A 21,077-nucleotide genomic window follows, 5' to 3' on the forward strand; every position below is an offset into this window, starting at 1 on the left:
AATTTGAAAGGACAGTCTTTCCAATGAATGATGCTAGAACAACTGGATATGTGTTCAAGGGGTGGGGAAGAACACTGATGCTCATCTCACATCATGAACAACCTGAAATGTATCATAAACCAAAATTTAAGAAATGTGATTATAGAACTCCTGGGGAAAAAAAGCTGAGGAAATCTTTATGATCTTCAGGCAGGCAAAGAGTTCTTAGCAGAACACAAAAACCACAAGCTATAAAAGAAAAAAATTATTAAATGCACTTCATCAAGATTATAAATATTTGCTCGTAAAAAGGCATAATTAAGAAAACAAAAAGCAAGCCACAGACTGTGAGAAAGTATTTGCAAAACATATCTGACAAAGGGAATACGCAAAGAGCCCATGCAACTCAATTAATAATACACAAAGAGAAGTTAAAAATCAGCAAAAGATGTGAACAGATAATAACAAAAGGTACATGAAAGGCCAATAGCACATACAAGATGCTCAACATCACTATCATTGGGGAAACGCAGATAAAACCAAAATGAAAAACCACTACTTACTTACTAGAATGGCTAAAGTTAAAAAGACTGCAGTACCGAGTGATATCCAAGATATAGAACAATTGAGCATCTCATATATTGCTAGTAAGAATGTGAAATGGTACAGCCACTTTGGAAAAGTTTGGCAGTTAACTCCACAACTGCAATGTGACCCGGCATTTCCAAATCCTAGGTATATATACCAAGAGAAGCGAAAACCTATGTCTACACAAAAACAAATAATGTTCACAGCACTTCATTCATGTTTATCAAAAGCTGGACACAACCCTAATGTCTGTCAACTAATAAATGGGAAAATTAATTGTGGTATATCTCATTCTATGAGATACTACATAACAATGAAAAGGAATACAATACTGATACACACAAGAACATGGATGAATCTCAAAAACAGTATGTTAAACTAAAACAAAAAAATACATGCTATTTGAATCCAGGTGTGTGATATTCTAGGAACGGCAAAATTAGAGTTCCAGAAAGCATATACACAAATAACTGGTTGCCTGGGACCAGGGGTCAAGAATGGGAATCAACTGTAAAGGGGGACAATGGAACACTTTGAGTGATAGAAACATTCTATATCTTAATTGCAGTAATGATTACACAACCCCATATAAATTGCCAAAATGCAGCAAATTTGAACACTTAAAATAATGTAAATGATACTTCAAAAAAGCTGGAGAGAAAAATCATCAGCTATTTTTGTGGAGTTAAAGAATAAACTTAGATGTTCCTCACACTATAAATCAGGGATAAATCCCAAATGGATCAGAGATTTAAATTAAAAACTAAAACCATTCAAGTACTAAAAGAAAACGTGGATGAATTTCTCTAACACCTGGGAGGAAAAAACTATCCTATGATTCAAAATGCAGGTGCAATTTAGAAAAAGACTGATAAATTTGACTAGATAGAAATAACTTCTGCATGGACAAACACACAAAAGCAAAATAAAACAATAAATGAAAACTGCAATTTTTATCACAAATAAAGGATAAATATAGATCATACATAAAATATGGCTATACAAAACAGAAAGAAAACAATGGCCCAACTGAAGAGAAATGAACAAATATTTCAAAGAAAAGGAAACACAAATAGGCTTTAAACTTCAATTAAAAATTCAATTAAGAAAATGCAAGTTAAAACAACAAGACACCATTTCTCACCTATCAGATTTCACAAAAAGCCTGCTGATATAAACTTTCTTGGTTAAGACCAAGGGGAAACAAGAGCTCCCACAGGAGTGGTTCACACCACTAGACCCAGCAATCCCAATTATCAAGGAATCTATACGAAAGAGAATCTATACCAAAGAACACTAACAAAAAGACACTTTTACTATTTACTGTAGTACTATCTGTACTGAAGCAACTGATTGAATAAACAATGGAAGAAATCACCATGACATTGGATTAGGCAAAGATTTCTTAGCTACAAAACCAAAAGCCCAAGCAATGAAAGAAACAGTTGAGAAATTGGATGTCATCAAAATTTTTAATTTTTGCACTTCAAACTACACTATCAAGAAAATGAAAATATAAGCCACAGACTTTGAGAAAATATTTGCAAATTATATATCCGATAAGGGGTTGTATCCGGAATGTATAAAGAACTCTTACAACACACCAATTTTTTTTTTTTTTTTTTTTTTTTTAAGTTTTCGGCCTCGCCACACAGCATGTGGGATCTTAGTTACCAGATCAGGGATCAAACCCATGCACCCTGCATTGGAAGCGTGGAGTCTTAAACACTGAACCGCCAGGGAAGTCCCAACACACTAATTTTTTAAAAACCAAATTTAAAAATCAGCAAAGGGTTTACAGAGGCATTTCACCAAAGAATATACACAAATAGCTAATGTGGTCATTAAACAGTGCTCAACATCAGTCATTAGGAAAATGCAAATAAGAACTGTAATAATGAGGATATGGAGAAACTGGAACCCTCATACACTGCTGGTGAGAATGTAAAATGTTACAGCCACCCTGGAAAACAATTTTGGCAGTTTCTCAAAATGTTAAACATAGATTTACTTTACAACCTGGCAATTCCACCCGTTTATTTACCGAAGAGAACTGAAACTATATATGTCCACACAAAAACTTGTATACAGATGTTCACAGGAGCATTATTCACAATAGCCAAAAAGTGGAGACAACTAAAATGCTCAACTGATGAATGGATAAATAAAATATGGTATAACCACACAATGGAATATTATTAGATAATAAAAAGGAATAAAGTATTAATACATGCTACACATGGATCAACCTTAAAAATATATGCTTAGTGAGAGAAGTCAGTCACAAAAGATTACATATTATATGATTCCATTTATATGAAATACCCAGAAAATACAAATACACAAAGACAGAAAGTAGATTAGTACTCGCCAGGGGTTGGGCATGAGGTTTCATTACAGTGAGATAGACATGTCCTAAAATAAGACTTTGGTTATGGTTGCACAACTCTGGAAATTTACTAAAAGTCACTGAATGGCATAAAGAAGTTGAATTTTATGGTATTTAATTACACTTCAATAAGCTTTAAAAAGAAGAAAAGATAAGCCATAGACTAGAAAAGATATTTTCAATATATTTTTTAAATTACCAAAATATACTGTTAAAACTTCTACATATCAAAAAGAAACATAAATTAGGCAATAGAAAAAATAAAATCCACCTTAAAAATCTGAAATGGCAATTCAGATAAAGAAACCCCACTGGTCAGTAAACTTATACTTAAAGTAAACATGATGTGAAAGGTTAACCTGTCCAGGTAACTTTATGCACTGCTTAAACTAAGAAAATAGATGATTCATTGCTGTGCACAGTTCTTCATTTAGGTATTGGTCTTTTAAAAAATGGTTAGGTTCAGCTGTCCTCAGAGCTCCAATTATAGACAGACTATACCAATAAAGATTTTCATTTATGCCTTCCCTTTTCAGCCTGATACAGCCATCTTCAGACCTCTTTTATTCCTAGGTACCAACTTAAGAAAACTGAAGAATCATTTTGTTGCCATTTGATTTTAATGGTTTCAGCTTTCACACTTTGGATCATCTTTGGCCAACAAACTGTGTCAGAATAATCTAATTCTTTTAACGAAATACAAGTTGATCATACAAGACAGCACAAGTGAAGAACACTCATTTTTCCCTTTCCAATCCCTTTTGCCTAGAAGTAATATTTTCAATTAACAAAACAAACAAAAAAGCAAGAGCACAATTCGTTTTGAGTATAAACAGCAGTAATCTGCCAGAGAAGAGAAGGGGAGGGAAGAGGGGAAGGGAAGGGAAGGGGAAGAGGGAAAGAGGGGAAGGGAAGGGGAATGCAAATGTGCACTAACCTTCCAGTAGTCAGATTGTAAACTGTAGTACCTCTGGTATGCAGATAATGCTGAAAGAAGGAAAATAAGCATGAGTCACAATTATGTCCCATTTCAAAATCAATTAACAAGTTTTAAGAAACATTACAACAAAATTCCCATCATACCCACCTCCCAGCAGATAGTGATGTTTAAAACCAAACAATTTAAACTCTGGGGCATCCCTACTCATAGTCAGACATGGTAACAAATGTCAAATATATAGGAGTTCAAGGAAGTAAAACCATGGTCACATTTCAGACCTGCACTTGAACAGAATCTGGGCAACCTCTTGAAACAACTTGACCTTCCTCAGAGACCAAATCTGATAAATGGATTAATACTCCAGAATGTGATGGGTCGTTTGTTCTAAACAAGGGATTTCACTTCCAAAAATGACTAAGAGCTCAACCACTTCAAAGAGCAAAGGAACTACAGTTGACTCTTATTTTTATTTATTTATTTTTTTTTTTTGCGGTACGCGGGCCTCTCACTGTGGTGGCCTCTCCCGTTGAGGAGCACAGGCTCCGGACGCGCAGGCTCAGCGGCCATGGCTCACGGGCCCAGCCGCTCCACGGCATGTGGGATCTTCCCGGACCGGGGCACAAACCCGTGTCCCCTGCATCGGCAGGCAGATTCTCAACCACTGCACCACCAGGGAAGCCCTACAGTTGACTCTTGAACAACACAGATGTAAGGGGCACTGACCTCCGCACAGTAGAAAAGCCAAGTATAACTTATCGACGGCTCTCTGGATCCACAGTTCTGTATCCTCGGATTCAACCGACCACAGATCATGTAGTGCTATATTATTTACTATTGAAAAAATTCCATATGTAAGTGGACCTGTGAAGTTCAAACCCCTGTTGTTCAAGGGTCAACCGTATTCCTTTTGTGCTACTCCCTTTCATACAATCAAAAAACAAAACAAAACCCAGCCCACAATTACCTTACCCCAAACTCCAACTCAATTCCAAAATAGGGCATCCCATACCCCTAAATCCATCTCAAGGTATAACAGGCTCTGGAAAAAATTAAGGTACAGTTCGTCCCTCAGTATCTGCAGTGGATTGGTCCCAGGACCTGCCGTAGATACCAAAATCCACTGTGATCAGATCCTATAGTCGGCCCTGCATGTGCACGGATTCCACATCCATGGATGATAAAAATAGTAGTACATATATGTACTGAAAAAATCCCACATATAAGAGGACCTGCAAGGCTCAAACCCGTGTTGTTGAACAGTCAACTGTAGCACTTGTCAATCCAAAAACTCAGTGAGGGGCAGGCGGTAACAAAGTAAAGTAAAGGTTATACATGCACATTAGAATTGGTAGAGTCTTTTTTAAAAAACTCATGAGCAATAAATAAGTCACGGGGGTGTAATGTGCAGCATGATGACTATAATTAATAATACTGTATTGCATATTTGAAAGCTGCTAAGAGTAAATCTTAAAACTTCTCATCACAAGAAAAAATACTGTAACTGTGTATGGTGACAGATGTTAACTAGACTTACTATGATCATTCCACAATATATGAAAACATCAAATCATTATGTTATACACCTGAAACTAATAGTTACATATCAATTATGCCTCAATTTTTAACAAGAGTAACATATTTTCAAATAAGATTTTCAACACGTGTAACAGAATTTTATACTGAAAAAAATGGGGAGGGTGGAAATTAACATTTTCTAAAACTCCAGGTATAATGTTTTCATACTGTTTATCAGTAAGCAGCCAATATGAATACCATATAGAATACCACATAGAGAACTTCCTGAATATGTTCAAATTAGAGGAGCATCACCCAAAAAAATCATCACGTATCTGAACAAGTAACTTATTTGAATAATGTTCATCATTTTTGCACAAAGATGATGCCAACCAACCTATCACTGGAAGGACATTTAGACTGTAATTTTTCCAGTTTTGAGGAAGAGGTGATTTCAAGCCATCTTCTGCTTTCTAGTTCTTCATACATGAGTGTAGCTAGCTCATAAAGATCACTGATTAATGGTTTTCTAAAAAGAAAAGCAAACCAACTTAACAAGCTAGACAGAATAGTCAAATAAGGTTTGACGGATTTATAGAGAACAGTCATGGAAAAGGTGTTTTCTCTCTACTGCCTGATGTCAACAAGGAAGCATATATCACCAACTGCCACCACAAAGGGAACTCTTAAGATGAAGCCCATAGAAGCCCATAGAAGATAGCAGCAGAAACAGATGGAAAGTACTGGATACTTCTAGACTTTGAACTATATCTAGTGCACAACTCACCTATGAACTTTCAATTATATGAGGGAATAAATCTCCTTATTGTTCAAGCTAGAATCAAGTCTTTGATACTTGTGCCTCCTAACCAAGAGAGGCCAGGGTCCCTGACAATTTTGTGCAAGCACCACATCAAGCCTGGACTGCCCTTTTAACAGGAATTTCAACAAACTTGAAGGGTATGTTTCCAATAACCTGAAAAACAATATGTATTACATGACTTCACAAAATTCCCATTTTAGAATTTGAAGAGCCCTTAAAGAGACAGTATGATGTCACTGAAACCGAGGTACAAGAAGCCTATGTGATTATCAATTGGGAGAAACATGGCATCCATACTACAATATGATGAACTGAGAAATAAATACAAGCCCTCAAATTCAAAGTCACAAAAGTAAATGCCCCAAATTTCAAGCACAGATTTGTAAATGAGACACTTTAATGAGCATCTGTTATCTTTCCATTCATTTACACATTTCTCAACAATTATACTTTACTCCATTAGGCCTAGGATCCTATATTTTAAGAAAGACCTTAACATATTTAACATGTTTCCTAATCCAAATAAATCATTAAAACTCTACAAGTACCCATCACCAGAGTCTCTCTAATGAAATCCTTTTAACCAAAGCACAGTCCTTATTTCCAATCTTTAAGTCAGTTAACCTATTGTGAAAAAAAATTCCTACTCCACTGTAACTAGATTTTCCTTAAGTCCTTAATAGAGAATGAGGGAAATCATTTATTTAGACATACTTATAATGCTTAAAACCGGTTTCAGGATTGTACCATACGTCTAATGGGCTTTTCCTTCCCTGTTTTCTTTTGCCACTTAACCAAGAATGGTGTGCTCAAACATATTAATTTCAACTCTCTATCAACAAATTTCCAAAGGTCAGATCTTTTTAATCGTTGGAATCAACTTTATTTACAGACAGACTTTTTTCATAATTTTGAGTTTTATTTTGTTTTTAAATAAGCCCATTTAGTCTGTGTAGACTTAAAAAAAGAGAGAAAAATATAATGAATTTAAAGGATTATACAAAACTGGCAGAGTACTAACAAAGTAACCAGGTCTAAAAAAATTAAATGCAAAAGAAAACAAAAAAGCAAAAATACAAATGCAAATAAGAAGGAAGTTAAATTTAACTTTCTGCCAGAAAAAGGGAGTCTCCTTCAGAGTAAGATGCAACAGAAATGCAAGGAAGAAAAATAATTAAAATTCAATCTACACTCACATTAGACTATGCACTAACTGCAGGCAGAACCCAGCATTTCTCTTTTCATCTCTAGCCCAATGTATAACACTATAGGCAGCAGGTTAGCTGCTCACAGGTGAGTCTATGGGTATGGAAGGAAAGGAAAGAAAAGAAGTACAAGTAAATCTGTCAGTTGCACTGACTGTCATCTTTAGGCCAGAACAAGTTGTGACTGCCTACGATTATTATTATTAGGTCAACAGATCTTTGATTATTTTTATCTGAGGCTGAACTAAAAAGTTGTATTTATGCCCTGGGATAAATGAGATCTCAGAGAGCTTATACTAACTGTTTCACTGTATATAAATGACTGATGTACCTAACTCCCTAGCACCTTTCTGCCTTCTCAAATCTATGACTGCCTAAAACACATCTTCCCTTATATGTAGCATTCATACACATTAACATTTGAAAAACCCTCTGGATAGTATCCAACACGACAGACCTTTGTTCCTAAGATTACAGAGACAAGCAGACAGGAAGTTGGAAAAGCAAAGAAACAAATCTGGAATCCTTTTACTCCTCTATCAGCATCTTCACTGAGGTTTTCAAGTCAAATTAATACATCTACTGAGATCTCAGATTTACTACTTCTTTGTCGTTATTAAAATAATATACTCCTCGAGGTCTTTATTTTTATTTTTTTATTTTTTTGGCCACGCAGCATGCGAGATCTTAGTTCCCCAACTAGGGATCGAACCTGTGCCCCCTGCAGTGGAAAGGCAGAGTCTCAAGCACTGGACCGCCAGGGAAGTCCCTCCTTGAGGTTTTTAATATCGCACATTTGGTTTACTACAAGAACCATCAAGTAGCTGTCTTATTTGTATTCCTTCAATGTGTTCTACCACCAGCTCTCTAGTTCTTGAAGCTACGACTTTTGCTCGTTGCCTGGATATGGACTTCTGACAACCTGGGTTATGGTCACTATTTTTTTCCCTTGGGTTATTTTTCTCAATTGCATTTTCTAATTCTAGGCCACAAGTAGACTGAACCAAATCAGTTATTCCCAAATTGTGATGAGAGGGAGTGGAGGCACAAGTGATTTTTTTATATCAGTAAATAGGTTTAAATAAAGTTATATAGAGAAAGAGGGTACAATGACTACAAATGCAATGAAAACACATGAATGATCACCTTAACTGTATCAGCTTTCAGAAAGATACATCATATTCATTCTATGTATATTACATGCCAGTTTATATCAGTATTCTGGATTTTCATTTCATTTTACTATTTCAACACAAAGTAAACTTGTATCATATATACTATGCAAACTATCCCAATGACTATCTGAAAGAACTTTTAAACGAAGAGCAGATTCTTAAAAGAATCACAACCTTTAGTTCCAACAACCATGACAATAAAGAGATGAACCATGCAAGGATCCAAAAAAAGGCAATTTTTGGAGAAGCCAAACTCAAGATCTATTATTGGAAAACATGCACTTTATGTCCTTATACTATATATATCCTAGGATGGAGTGTTGTCATTCCACCCAAGAAACATAGAAAGAGAGAAAGACAAAAAAAGCTCACCAACTCTGACTTGAGACTTCTCCACATAAGCAACTCTTAGCATGTAACTTGCCCTAGCCATTTATAATTACTGAGGAACTAAAACAACCAAAACCTACTTTGCCCAAAAGTGACAGACAATGCAACAAACGACCAATTACTTGAAGGAAGGAGGAAAGGGAGAAAAATCTATTGTCAGGTGGAATTTCAGGGAAAACTTTCAGCTTACCACAAACCATGAAGAAACTATTTGTAAAAGTGTCAAGGTTTTCATACTAATATCAGGAATGATTAATTATTGTATCTCCTTCAACTAATTTTTTTACTTCTGGAATTTTTACTATCTGCACCCCAAGTCTCTTACCTCAGAGTTTCTATCTTTTTATAACTTTGCTGTGTACTGAGGTACTTTACTACCGGATTTTCTAAGCAATCAACTTAACTTAATGACGATTCTCTCCTATAATCTGCCATACATATTCACAAATATTTACATATAATTTCTATTAATTAAACTGCGCCTGAGACCCATCACATATATTCACAAGAATATATACACTTGTCCTTCAGCCCAGGGTTCTCTGTCTCTCAGGTTGTTCTTCAACTCAAAGAAGAGAAATCACAGTACCATCTCCATGGCTTAAGGCAGTCTGTCTGACAGCCCCATCCGCTGTTTGGTTCAGCTGAGGTTGACAGGTTAGCTGTGGGGGTAGGAGTGGAAAGGAGGTATGATAGACACTATAAAGAACCACTCAAATCCCACTTCAAGGAAGGACTGTTGGCAGTCTTGCGTACAAGAGAGCCTCTAGCAGTGAGTTGTCTTAAGCTAAGGAGAGCAACTTTGCCTGAGGTCACACTCCTTCCCATGTCCAGTATGGAATGGATGGAGTATAATGGCCTGGTCATCTTGGCCCAACCAGTGATAGCCATTCTAGCTCCGGGGCTCCCCATGGAGTTGGCCAAGGCTGTCACAGCTTAACTTCTCCCTCTGTCCAATCCTGGTTCCATTTCCCACCTTCCACAGTGCTGATCCTAAAGGTACTCCATACTAAACATCTTGTATGCTAAACTCACTGCAGAGGAATCCAACCAACAACAGGCTAAGTGCAATGAGCCTCCAGCCTCCATTTTCCCGCAATCCTCTAACCAATTACTTTTTCAGGATAAATTCCTAGAAGCCTAATAACCAAATCAAGTGATGGAAAATTTTTAAAATTCTTCATACATATCACCAACCAGAAAGACTAAAAAAATGTTTTATTAGGTCTTTTTATCTTCCCTTTCAAGTTCCTCTGAAATGACAGAAAAGGTAATTTTTAATTAATAAATCCATAACAGTAATGACAACCAAAGTATACTATCTACAGATCAGAAATTTTGAGAAATTCATATAAGACAGGGAGTAGATGAGATCAGAGTAAGAAGTAAGGGCAGAAAAACCACAGTCCAAAATGTACACAAAATATTTTCTACCATTTTCTACTCCAAAAGTAGAAGCAGTTTTTCATAAGAAACCCCAAACTCTGAAAATTTCATGCACAAGAGGACTCAGGACAGTATTTAAAGAACTGTCCTCAGAATAAACAGGGCCAGTAAATCCCCCACATACATACATCTGAGCAGTCTACTCACATGTTCACTGAACAGTTTATGTTTATTTCCCAGTAAGTTATGGTTTGTAATCTGTTCTCTAAAAGTAAACATCTATTTGGCTGGGGCTAGAGGTTCTCATCTTTTACTGGTTCCAAAGAAAAAAGGAGAAAGTAGCCTGAGGTAACAAATGTCTCCATAAATTGGTGATGATGTGTGGAAGGGGCTACTAGAGACTGGCTCTAGTCTGGGACTTCTGGGATGACCGTGAAGAGAATGGATAGAAAGAGTTCAATAATCAGTATTTTTAAAGGATTTTTTTTAAGTGGAAATGTGGTCAATAAAGCCTCAAGGATGAATTCAAACAACAACTCTCGTCTAGGAAATAAGAAGCCATCAGCTTGAAATACCAAAATATACTGAAATACAAATGTATACCTCTGCATTCATTCTCTCCTTCCTCTTCTTCCTATTACAAATTATCAATGGCCAGTTCATCTACACAACAGCAAACGGGTCCCAGAGCACACCTTTTCAAGGACTTAAATCCTTGGGTTATCCCTCTCTTCTCCCATCTTTCTAGATTACTCCTACCAGCTAATTTGCCAACATTGTCTAGTTGCCACATGCCCCCTACCACACCTTCCAAAAAATAAAAAAATACCTCCAAAACAAATATCCCTGGATTCTTCATTACCTTCACAGCCAAACATTTTATAAATGGAAAATGTAGCTAAATTCATACACTAATAAAGTTTTAAAAGCTTATATATATATTTTTTTCATTTATTTTAAATGACCACTAAGCAATAAGGACATACAGCCACATATGCAAACCTAATTTTCAAGTCTGGGTCTCTGTTTATATGCTCTTAACCTAGTGCGCTCTCCAAATAAAAGGTGCAACATTGAAAAATCAGATTGTGCAGAACTCTGTATTATTTCTTTTGTATAATGCTTTCCTTTAAATAAGTTACTGTTTTAATTAAAGTGTCTAATAGATTGTTAAATAATTATCAATACCTATTACCCTGAAGTCACTTTGCTAAGTACTAACCAGTTTCACACAGGAATCCCAAAACCCCTGAGCAGCTACCACATCCTCCCCTCGTTTTACAGATTACAGATAGAAGCTCAGGGATGTTTATATAATCTGTTAAAAGTAATGCAGCTGAACCACAGAGATGAGCTGGGGAATAAGCCTAATTTCAAACCCCACAGCATACCCGTCTCAAAGTAAAATTGTATTTTCATTAGGAAAGTATTCACTTGACCTAACATAATTAAACACGAACAATCCTTCACTCTAGCCCTGAACAACCTTTCAGTTGTTCAGCCCACCTACATACATTTGTGGAAAACAGCATAAGTCTATCCACTCCACATTAAAATGTTTACTATCATCAAAAGGTTAAAAATGTTATTGAATACAAGAATATAGTTTTTCTTTGCCTTTGGTATTGAGGGGTGTGGTGTTTGGGGGGTGCTTTTAACTTCCTAAGTGAGTAATGGCCTGGGTCAGCAGCTTGGTACCATAAAAAGGACACATCTTGGGGGGCTACCTTCAATAATTTAACTCACTTATTTCTGACAGGAAAAACTTTTCAAATGAATAAAAAAATGCTTTATCCAACGCTCAAGCTCATGTGTGATCATCTCTCTATGTTACTTACCTTTACAATAACATGGCTACAGATCAGGTTTTCATTCAAATATTTTCTAGCTAAAATGGAAGTTAAAGGATAAAGAAGAGAAATGCTGAGTTTGTGTTACTTTTCCAAAGTGTCCATCAATGGCTCACTTTCTACTATAGTTGAGCCTTTAAAAAAGCAGGAATTTTTCACAAGGCAGAACAAAACAGTGGTACACATGTAGGTGGTTATCAGTTTAGCTGAATGGTCAACTTACTGCTGATTTACATGGAGTCATGTGAACTTTTCCCATTTCCATCTACTCCACTTTTCTCATTGTTTTTAGGATGTTCACAAGCTTATAATTTCTTAGAAGTAAAAATGGTAATACCTCCGATAGAGTACAATTACAGTTATTTTGAATACATATATAAATCAAACAGTAATTAACAAGGGGAAAAAATTACCTTTTGGATAATCTTCCAATAAGAGGTTGAAGTGACCTAATTGACAAAAGAAATCAGACTCCACTTTTCCTTCAGCTTTTAAGATTAGAGATTCGTAGCAGCGAACAGCCTAGAAATAAAAAATACAAACATTTAAGAAAAAGACAAAACCCTAAAATACATTTCCTTCCTGAGATAATGCATATAATCCTCCATTCAATCACCCAAGAAATCAATATATTTTACTTCCTCAGATATAGCCAATGCAGCATTCTTCTAAAATACCTATTTATTAAAAGAACCACCAATTATGGCGTAAGTGCTTTTCCTACTTATAAAAAGGAAATACTTGCCAAATAAGATAATGTAGGAACACTTTGATAACTTTATTCATTAGCTGTAAATCTAAATTTTTACTGTGGTCCATGTTGACATAAACAAATATATCAATCTTTTCCACAAATGGGAAGAACTTTATTGAATCACATGAGAATTCACAGAATCTCCAGAGTAATAATAACTACGATTTATACTGAAGAGCTACTTTTTACCATCACCTCTACCCACTTAAACTACCATAAACTTTCAATTGTCTTTCAATTATCTTCTTATGATACACGTCATACCCACCAACTCTAACTCTATTCCTAATTTTACCCCCATTCCAATACATGCATATGCACTCACTCTCAGTTTGTTCCCTGAAGAAAAAAAGCAACAGTATTTTAAGGATATCATTCTTTTCTTGTAATCCAGAAGAGTGCAGGGGGGAAAAAATGAATGATGGAAAGAACAGGATTCTGGAGTCTGACAAATTCCAGTCATCATTAGCTACAGGAGATCCTGGGGAACTTATCGTCTCTGATTCTCAGTTTTAATAACACTCAAAGGGCTGATTAAAGGGTTAAAACTAGAAAACTTCTCTAAGGGTTTATCACAGTGCTTAGCACTCCATAGGTACTTAATAATTGTTTCTCTACCTTCTACCTAGGTTAAGATAAAAAGCTCCAACTCTTCCAGGATCGTTTCAAGCACCCCAATAATTTTGTCAAAATTTCCCTAACAATCTACACTACAATGTTGTTAGGCTTTATTGTGTCCTGGAGTCACTGAAGAAAAAAATGTGTATGATTTCTCAAATGTCTGAGTACACTCTCAGGTTTGGTGTCCATAAAAAATAGTTTCCATTATCAAAAAATCCTTTCACCACCGCTTCAAGAGCTTTTGATGGGATAAGAAAGTGTGATGTGGGGCATGGTACCCACTCAAAATGCCTTAATTTTTCCTCTCCTGTAAAATACAGAGCCTTTGATGAAGAGTTTCAAAATTTAAAATTTACCTATCCAAAGCACATACATAAATACTTATCAAGTTTGGAGAAGCCATCCTAAACAAGGCGAATTTTGGGATGATTTTACCATCCTTAAAGTCTAACATTTATTAAAAGGGACTGTCTTCAGTTCTTATTCCACTCTTAACTATCTAAATGTGCATATATACCAAATCACAATCACTGAAAACTTATCATTCTGCTTCCTTATAATTAAAAGAGCCTGAATGCTACACTGACATCTCAGAAATTACTATAATTTGGAGGCATGAAATTTCAAGATCCTCTTTATTTAAGTCATATATAATCCTATCTGGCAGATGGTTAGAGTACAAAAATATAATTTATTTCAGTGATTTTTAATATCACTGAAATTCATAAAATTATTGGGCTACAGTATGACAATTATTAATTTTTACACTAAATAAAATGACTTTTTAAAGCTAATAATGGCATTGTAAAAAAGCTAGTTATTGTCTTTGTTTTTTAAACTCTTAGTTAGATATTTAGAAACTTTTGCTACTGCTCTCTGATAATTTCTCATGGCTGATTAGCATTAAATTTACAAGCAAATATAGTTTCATGGTGAAAAAGATTTCAAGATACAAACACGAATAAATTTTCTTTAATAATCTAAGCAAAAAGATGGCAACATCCTATACTTCCTCTTATCACCAAACATTGATGCCACTACCATGATCATCTATTACCTTATCTTCCACATTCCATTAAAAAAAGGAACACATCTAAAGTGAGTACTATACACAACTCTGATCATCACGAAACACAACACCAGGCAAAAATCAGAACGGACACTCAGACTCAATCAACAGATTCATAGTAATTTCCAACAAGGCCAGCATGTACCTAAACTTACCAACTAATGTTAGTGGTCAAAAATGACGATGACAGAGCCAAATACCAAACAAAATGAAGATGAGCAAAAAGGCAGAATAAACGTTCCAAGCACCTTGTGTCACCATTTCATGGTGGAACTTCATGAATTTATTTGAAGTGTTTGAGGTAAGCCCTGATATTAGATACAGGCAAATACTAACAATTTTTTAAAAGCATTTAAAGGAAAATAAATAAATGGGGCAATTTTCCAATACTACTAACTCATAAAATAACCTAGAATGAAACAGTGTTTTTACAGTAATGAGTTTCATTAAAAGGCTAGTTTTAAACATAGATGATATGTAGTCAGTTTAGATTTAGAACAAAGTTCAGGCAAACTTCTATAAAGTAAAAATATTTCTTGTTAAAAGGGTTACTTTTTTTTTAACATCTTTATTGGAGTATAATTGCTTTACATGGTGTGTTAGTTTCCGCTGTATAACAAAGTGAATCAGCTATACATAAACATATATCCCTTTACCTCCTCCCTCTTGCGTCTCCCTCCCACCCTCCGTATCCCACTCCTCTAGGTGGACACAAAGCACCGAGCTGATTTCCCTGTGCTATGTGGCTGCTCCCCACTAGCTATCTATTTTACATTTGGTAGTATATATATGTCCATGCCACTCTCTCACTTCGTCCCAGCTTACCCTTCCCCCTTCCCCTTCCCCGTGTCCTCAAGTCCGTTCTCTATGTCCGCGTCTTTATTCCTGTCCTGCCCATAGGTTCTTCAGAACCTTTTCTTTTTTAAGATTCCATATATATGTGTTAGCATACGGTATTTGTTTTTCTCTTTCTGACTTACTTCACTCTGTATGACCGTCTCTAGGTCCATCCACCTCACTCCAAATAACTCAATTTCGTTTCGTTTTATGGCTGAGTAATATTCCATTGTATATATGTGCCACATCTTCTTTATCCATTCATCTGTTGATGGACACGTAGGTTGCTTCCACGTTCTGGCTATTGTAAATAGAGCTGCAATAAACACTGTGGTACATGACTTTTTTTTAAGTTTTTTATTTATTTTTGGCTGTGTTGGGTCTTCGTTGCTGCATGCAGGCTTTCTCTAGTTGCGGCAAGCAGGGGCTACTCTTCGACATGGTGCACAGACTTCTCATTGGGGTGGCTTCTCTTGTTGTGGAGCACGGGCTCTAGGCATACGGGCACGGGCTTCAGTAGTTGTAGTGGTGGCGCACGGGCTTAGCTGCTCCACGGTATGTGGGATCTTCCAGGACCAGGGATCAAACCAGTGTCCCCTGGATTGGCAGACAGATTCTTATCCACTGTGCCACCAGGGAAGCCCTACAGGACTCTTTTTGAATTATGGTTTTCTCAGGGTATATGCCCCGTAGTGGGATTGCTGGGTCATATGGCAGTTTCATTTTTAGTTTTTTAAGGAACCTCCATACTGTTCTCCATAGTGGCTGTATCAATTTAACATTCCAAAAGGTTTACTTTTATATTCTTGCTTTTTCTTTTTTCATTTTAAATGTGCACAAATAAAATCATCGCCATATAGGATAAGTATGGTTTTGTACACATATGCAGAGAAAAACAACTAGAATATAAAACAAATGATAAAAATAGAAAGTCTATAGTCCAGCCATATGGAAACTTTTTATTTTGTTCATTTTACAATTTTTCATAATTAAACTTAAAAATTATTATGCTTTCCTCCAGGATTCATACTACCTTTAGTGTAAGGATAGTCAGAAATGTGAACGAAAATCATTTGTACTAGATCATCATCATTCAACAGAGCACGTTCTGCAATGACAAAAATGTTCTATAATCTGTGCTGCCCAATATACTAGATATATGTGGCTACTGAGCACTTGAAACATGGCTAGTGCAACACAACTGAATTTTTAAATTATTTCATTAAATTTGTGTTTAAATTTATATAGACATATGGCAAATGAACAGTGTAGACTAGATAATTTTTAAAGCTTAAAAACAACGAATATTCAACCCACATGCTAAATATTAAGAAAGCAAAATTTCTTATTTTTATAAATGAAAAACCTATAAAAATAATGGTATATCTTGCACTGGGGATGAGCAAGACCTTCCACAAAAATCACTTTAAAATCCTATAGTTGTTTATAGTTAGTGGCTTACACATCTATAATCGTTACAACCTACTTGAAAAAAAAACATTTAGAAGGGAAATAAACAGTTAATCATTAAATACTAGAATCAAAGGAGAGTAAAGATCCTCCCAGCTACGTAGAGAGACTGGATGTCTTCCTCCCATTACAGTGCCATTTTCCACAATGTTCAATATAATTTGTGCTCGGTAGCTGCTTTGTTTTTATTATTTGAAAAAACAGTTATCTCAGAATAGTAATATTATCATTACCCGCTATTTCTAAACCTTGACAGGGGCTTCCCTGGTGGCGCAGTGGTTGAGAGTCCGCCTGCCAATGCAGAGGACACAGGTTCGTGCCCCGGTCTGGGAAGATCCCACATGCCGCGGAGTGGCTGGGCCCGTGAGCCATGGCCGCTGAGCCTGCGCATCCGGAGCCTGTGCTCCGCAATGGGAGAGGCCACAACAACAGTCAGAGGCCCGCGTACCGCAAAAATAAATAAATAAATAAATAAACCTTGACAGATTACCGCTCATAAACACAGACGTGTAAATAATTTGGTTTTTTTTAATGTTAAGCGTTAAAGTCTTTTATGATAAACTTGGTCAATTCCTAGCTAAAATATGAGTTGTTACTATTTTAGAATTGTTAAGTATAGGCAACATCTAAACAAATGTGGGTTTTTTTCCAATTTGAAAGATTAGCTGAAGTAGTTGGGTGATATACAAATGGTAGAGAAAACTAATGTAGATTTAAATACCCCAAATGGTTTCCTTTTTTTCTCTTTCTTTCTTTCTTTGTAATGCCTGCTATGAATGCCCAGAGACAGAATCTCAACACAGTCCTAGTTTGGTGGCTCCCATTCTGAAGCCCTTCCTCTTCTACCAGGTTCCCAGATGCTTACTGCCTCCCTCACCTGTAAGCTCCGTCAGGGGAAGGGCTATATCCCAACCCATGATCACATGATAGGGGCTTAATATACATTTCTTGAATTAATGAAGCAATGTCATGTTATTATTTTAGGTTCTCGAATAACCCTCTCTTCTTTGTCCTAAACTTCCATTTCTTAGGAGCTGCAAGTCAGGATGCTATGGATTAATCTTATTAGTTATTTAAACTCATTTCCATTAAGATATAAATCACTGATATTTTAAATGAACCAAACTTTTAGGTTGAATATAATAAAAGCAAGCATGCAGTCCTGCCCATAATTCCTAAGTCCTGCCCATAATTCCTAAAAACAGCCACAGACATAAAAGATGGTTTAGCAGCTGACTAGGGATTGAAACAGACTGCAGGTCAACATGTCATCCATGAAATAGGGCTACTAAAAATGTATTCATGGTCCAAATTAATGAAGTATATTACACAAATCAACACCAATAATCAGCTCACCAAGGTCTGCTCTGACCAGGTCTCCAAAATTATCTTTAGTTCTGAGTGCCACATTTTAACAGGTGGCAACATAAAAAAGGTTACAAGTTTGGTGAAAGATGGAAAAACTATCATGTGAAAATGATTTTAACTGAATTTAGTTGAGGAGAATCATCAGGGATGCTTTAGCTTTACTCAAATAGTTAAGAAGCTGTCACTTAGGAGAGAAGATTAATTGCACTTTGGGTAGTTCCAGACATCAGACCAGTGAATGGGTATAATTTACGAACAAGTTTAATTCAGTTCAATCAGAAAGGAGAAAAACTTAAATATGCCAAAAATTAAATGGGCCATCTTTCTTTGGCTCATATCAAAGAATTAAAGCATAAACTACTAAGGTATCTTAGTGGGGGGTAAAAAGGAGAGTTCTTACTTTGGATACAATTCTGAGCTGCATTTTTTTTTTTTTTTAAAAAGAGACACATTTATTCAGCGTCATGATCAGACTATTACATTTAGCAATCAACAGCATGGGTGCAAAAAAAAAAAAATCTACATTAAAACCCTTTGTTGGAATGCTTTACACTTTCCACAGAACAGAAACTAAAATAACCTGTTATACAATTAGTCACAAATACAGTCCTCGAGTTTTGCCCATACACATGAGTATTGTCTAAAACATGTCTTCTTTGTAGCAGCTAGGCCCTGCCACCACTGTGCTTGGCTGAGTTCACAAATCTGTTGTAACCTGTAGCTTCCCTGTCACTTCTCTGGCTCTCCTCTCCTGCTAAGCTTTGTTTCCTGGCAGTAATCAAAACCTTCTGCCACTGCCATAGCTACTGCTGCTGCTGGAACCACCATAGCCACCTTGGTTTCGGGGTTTGGCAAAGTATTGGCCTCCACCACCATAGGGTCCAGAACTTCTGCCTCCAAAGTTTCCTCCTTTCATGGGTCCAAAATTGGAAGATTGATTGTTGTAACTGCCAAAATCATTGTAGCTTCCACCACCTCCAAAATTGCTTCCATCATTACCAAATCCATTATAGCCATCCCCACTGCCACCATATCCACCACCACCACGGCTGCCACCAAAGCCACCTCGACCACTGAAGTTTCCTCCACGACCAAAGTTGTCATTCCCACCAAAACCACCTCCACGACCACCACCAAAGTTTCCAGAACCACTTCGACCTCTTTGGCTGGATGAGGCACTAGCCATCTCTTGCTTAGACAGGGCTTTCCTTACTTCACAGTTGTGGCCATTCACAGTGTGGTATTTCTGAATGACAATCTTGTCTACAGAGTCATGGTCATCAAAGGTTACGAAAGCAAAGCCTCTCTTTTTGCCACTGCCTCGATCAGTCATGATTTCAATCACTTCAATTTTCCCATACTGTTCAAAATAATCTCTTAGATGATGTTCTTCAGTGTCTTCTTTAATGCCACCAACAAAAATCTTTTTCACAGTTAAGTGGGCACCAGGTCTTTGAGAATCTTCTCTTGAGACGGCCCTCTTTGGTTCCACAACTCTTCCATCCACCTTGTGTGGCCTTGCATTCATGGCCGCATCCACCTCCTCCACAGTGGCATATGTGACAAACCCGAAGCCTCTGGAGCGTTTGGTGTTTGGATCCCTCATTACCACACAATCTGTGAGCGTTCCCCACTGCTCAAAATGGCTCCTCAGACTCTCATCGGTTGTTTCAAAGCTCAAACCTCCGATGAAGAGCTTCCGCAGCTGTTCGGGCTCTTTGGGTGACTCTGACTTAGACATGACGGCAGTGGAGGGGGGCGGGGGAGACGTTAACGATGCTTACTCGGCGGCGTCCACGAGCAGAAAGGAGTAATCTACCGAACGTATCTGCCAGCCTACCTTCGGCCTCCTGCATTTTTTAAAGATTCCTTGAGCTTCTCGGATATAAGCACACAATGTGTAATATTATATATAATACATAACCACACACAAACACACACGTGTATATGTGGATGGATCTCTCCTGACTTGATTCCATGATTACATTTTATTCACTTTGAACTTCAACAATTTCTAAATAAACATACTATCTTGACCTCCTCCCTCAAAACCATAAAAATGTGTGCATCACTAAAGCTGATATCCTTCCCAGAAATATGCCTCCTAAATCAGAAATCTTCCCCTTTCCAGGCACTCGCAATGCCTTTGCCTGTTTTTAAAATACCTTAGGAATCTGAAAGGGTTGAAAGTACCTGAGTCTAAACCATTTTTTGAAATTTCAACACACCATTTTTTTAATGAAGGGTTACACGCTTAAAATGATAATATTATTGATTCTTAATGACATCCATTCCTGAACTTTTATATCAGACTTCCCTTTCTTCTCTTTTTAATTTCATTTACTATTTTTGGAAAGTTAAAATTTACACATCACCAGTTCTAAAGGGTATGTAGTGAAGTCTCTCTCCCAATCCTAACCCCAGCCACCCAGTCCCCTTTCCCAGATGCAACAAATGTAAAAAATTCTTACTATATTCAAGATTATTTTGTGCAGGTGCAAGCACGTATATTTTTCCCACCTTAGTACTAATATTTACATATTTATATAAACACTGTTCTGTAACTTGCTTCAGATTATAGGAGTCCCTGATATCCTTTCTCCTCTTCTTCTCTGTTCATAGAATCCCTAAATTTAATTAGACATATGCTGACACAGAATAAATACTGGGATCCCCAGCCATCCTTGTGGGTGTGGCCTGGTGATTAAGTTCTGGCCA

At 36.6% G+C, this 21,077-nt stretch overlaps 2 protein-coding genes across 8 annotated transcripts in view; both read right to left on the reverse strand.

Annotated features, from left to right (window-relative positions):
* Positions 1-21,077, reverse strand: part of KDM6A (lysine demethylase 6A) — a 208,524-nt gene that overhangs the window by 121,092 nt on the left and 66,355 nt on the right. For all 7 annotated transcript variants that reach the window (XM_081222345.1, XM_081222344.1, XM_081222350.1 and 4 more), the window contains exons 3-4: positions 12,654-12,762; positions 3,894-3,943 (exon numbers count right to left, since the gene is read on the reverse strand). In XM_081222345.1, the coding sequence (XP_081078471.1) occupies positions 3,894-3,943; positions 12,654-12,762 (159 nt within the window). The remainder of the gene's footprint in view (positions 1-3,893; positions 3,944-12,653; positions 12,763-21,077) is intronic.
* On the reverse strand, positions 18,854-20,198 carry LOC308608958 (heterogeneous nuclear ribonucleoprotein A1). Its single transcript, XM_081222352.1, has one exon. The coding sequence runs from the start codon at positions 20,098-20,100 to the stop codon at positions 19,138-19,140; it is 963 nt and encodes a 320-aa protein (XP_081078478.1). The 5' UTR covers positions 20,101-20,198; the 3' UTR covers positions 18,854-19,137.

This window comes from Mesoplodon bidens, assembly GCF_964165515.1.
Source record: "Mesoplodon bidens genome assembly, chromosome: X".
NCBI classification, from domain to species: domain Eukaryota; kingdom Metazoa; phylum Chordata; class Mammalia; order Artiodactyla; family Ziphiidae; genus Mesoplodon; species Mesoplodon bidens.

What these genes read in the sequence shown, in the direction of transcription:
- LOC308608958 (XM_081222352.1), bottom strand. Translation starts at nt 20,100, where the DNA reads ATGTCTAAGTCAGAGTCACCCAAAGAGCCCGAACAGCTGCGGAAGCTC.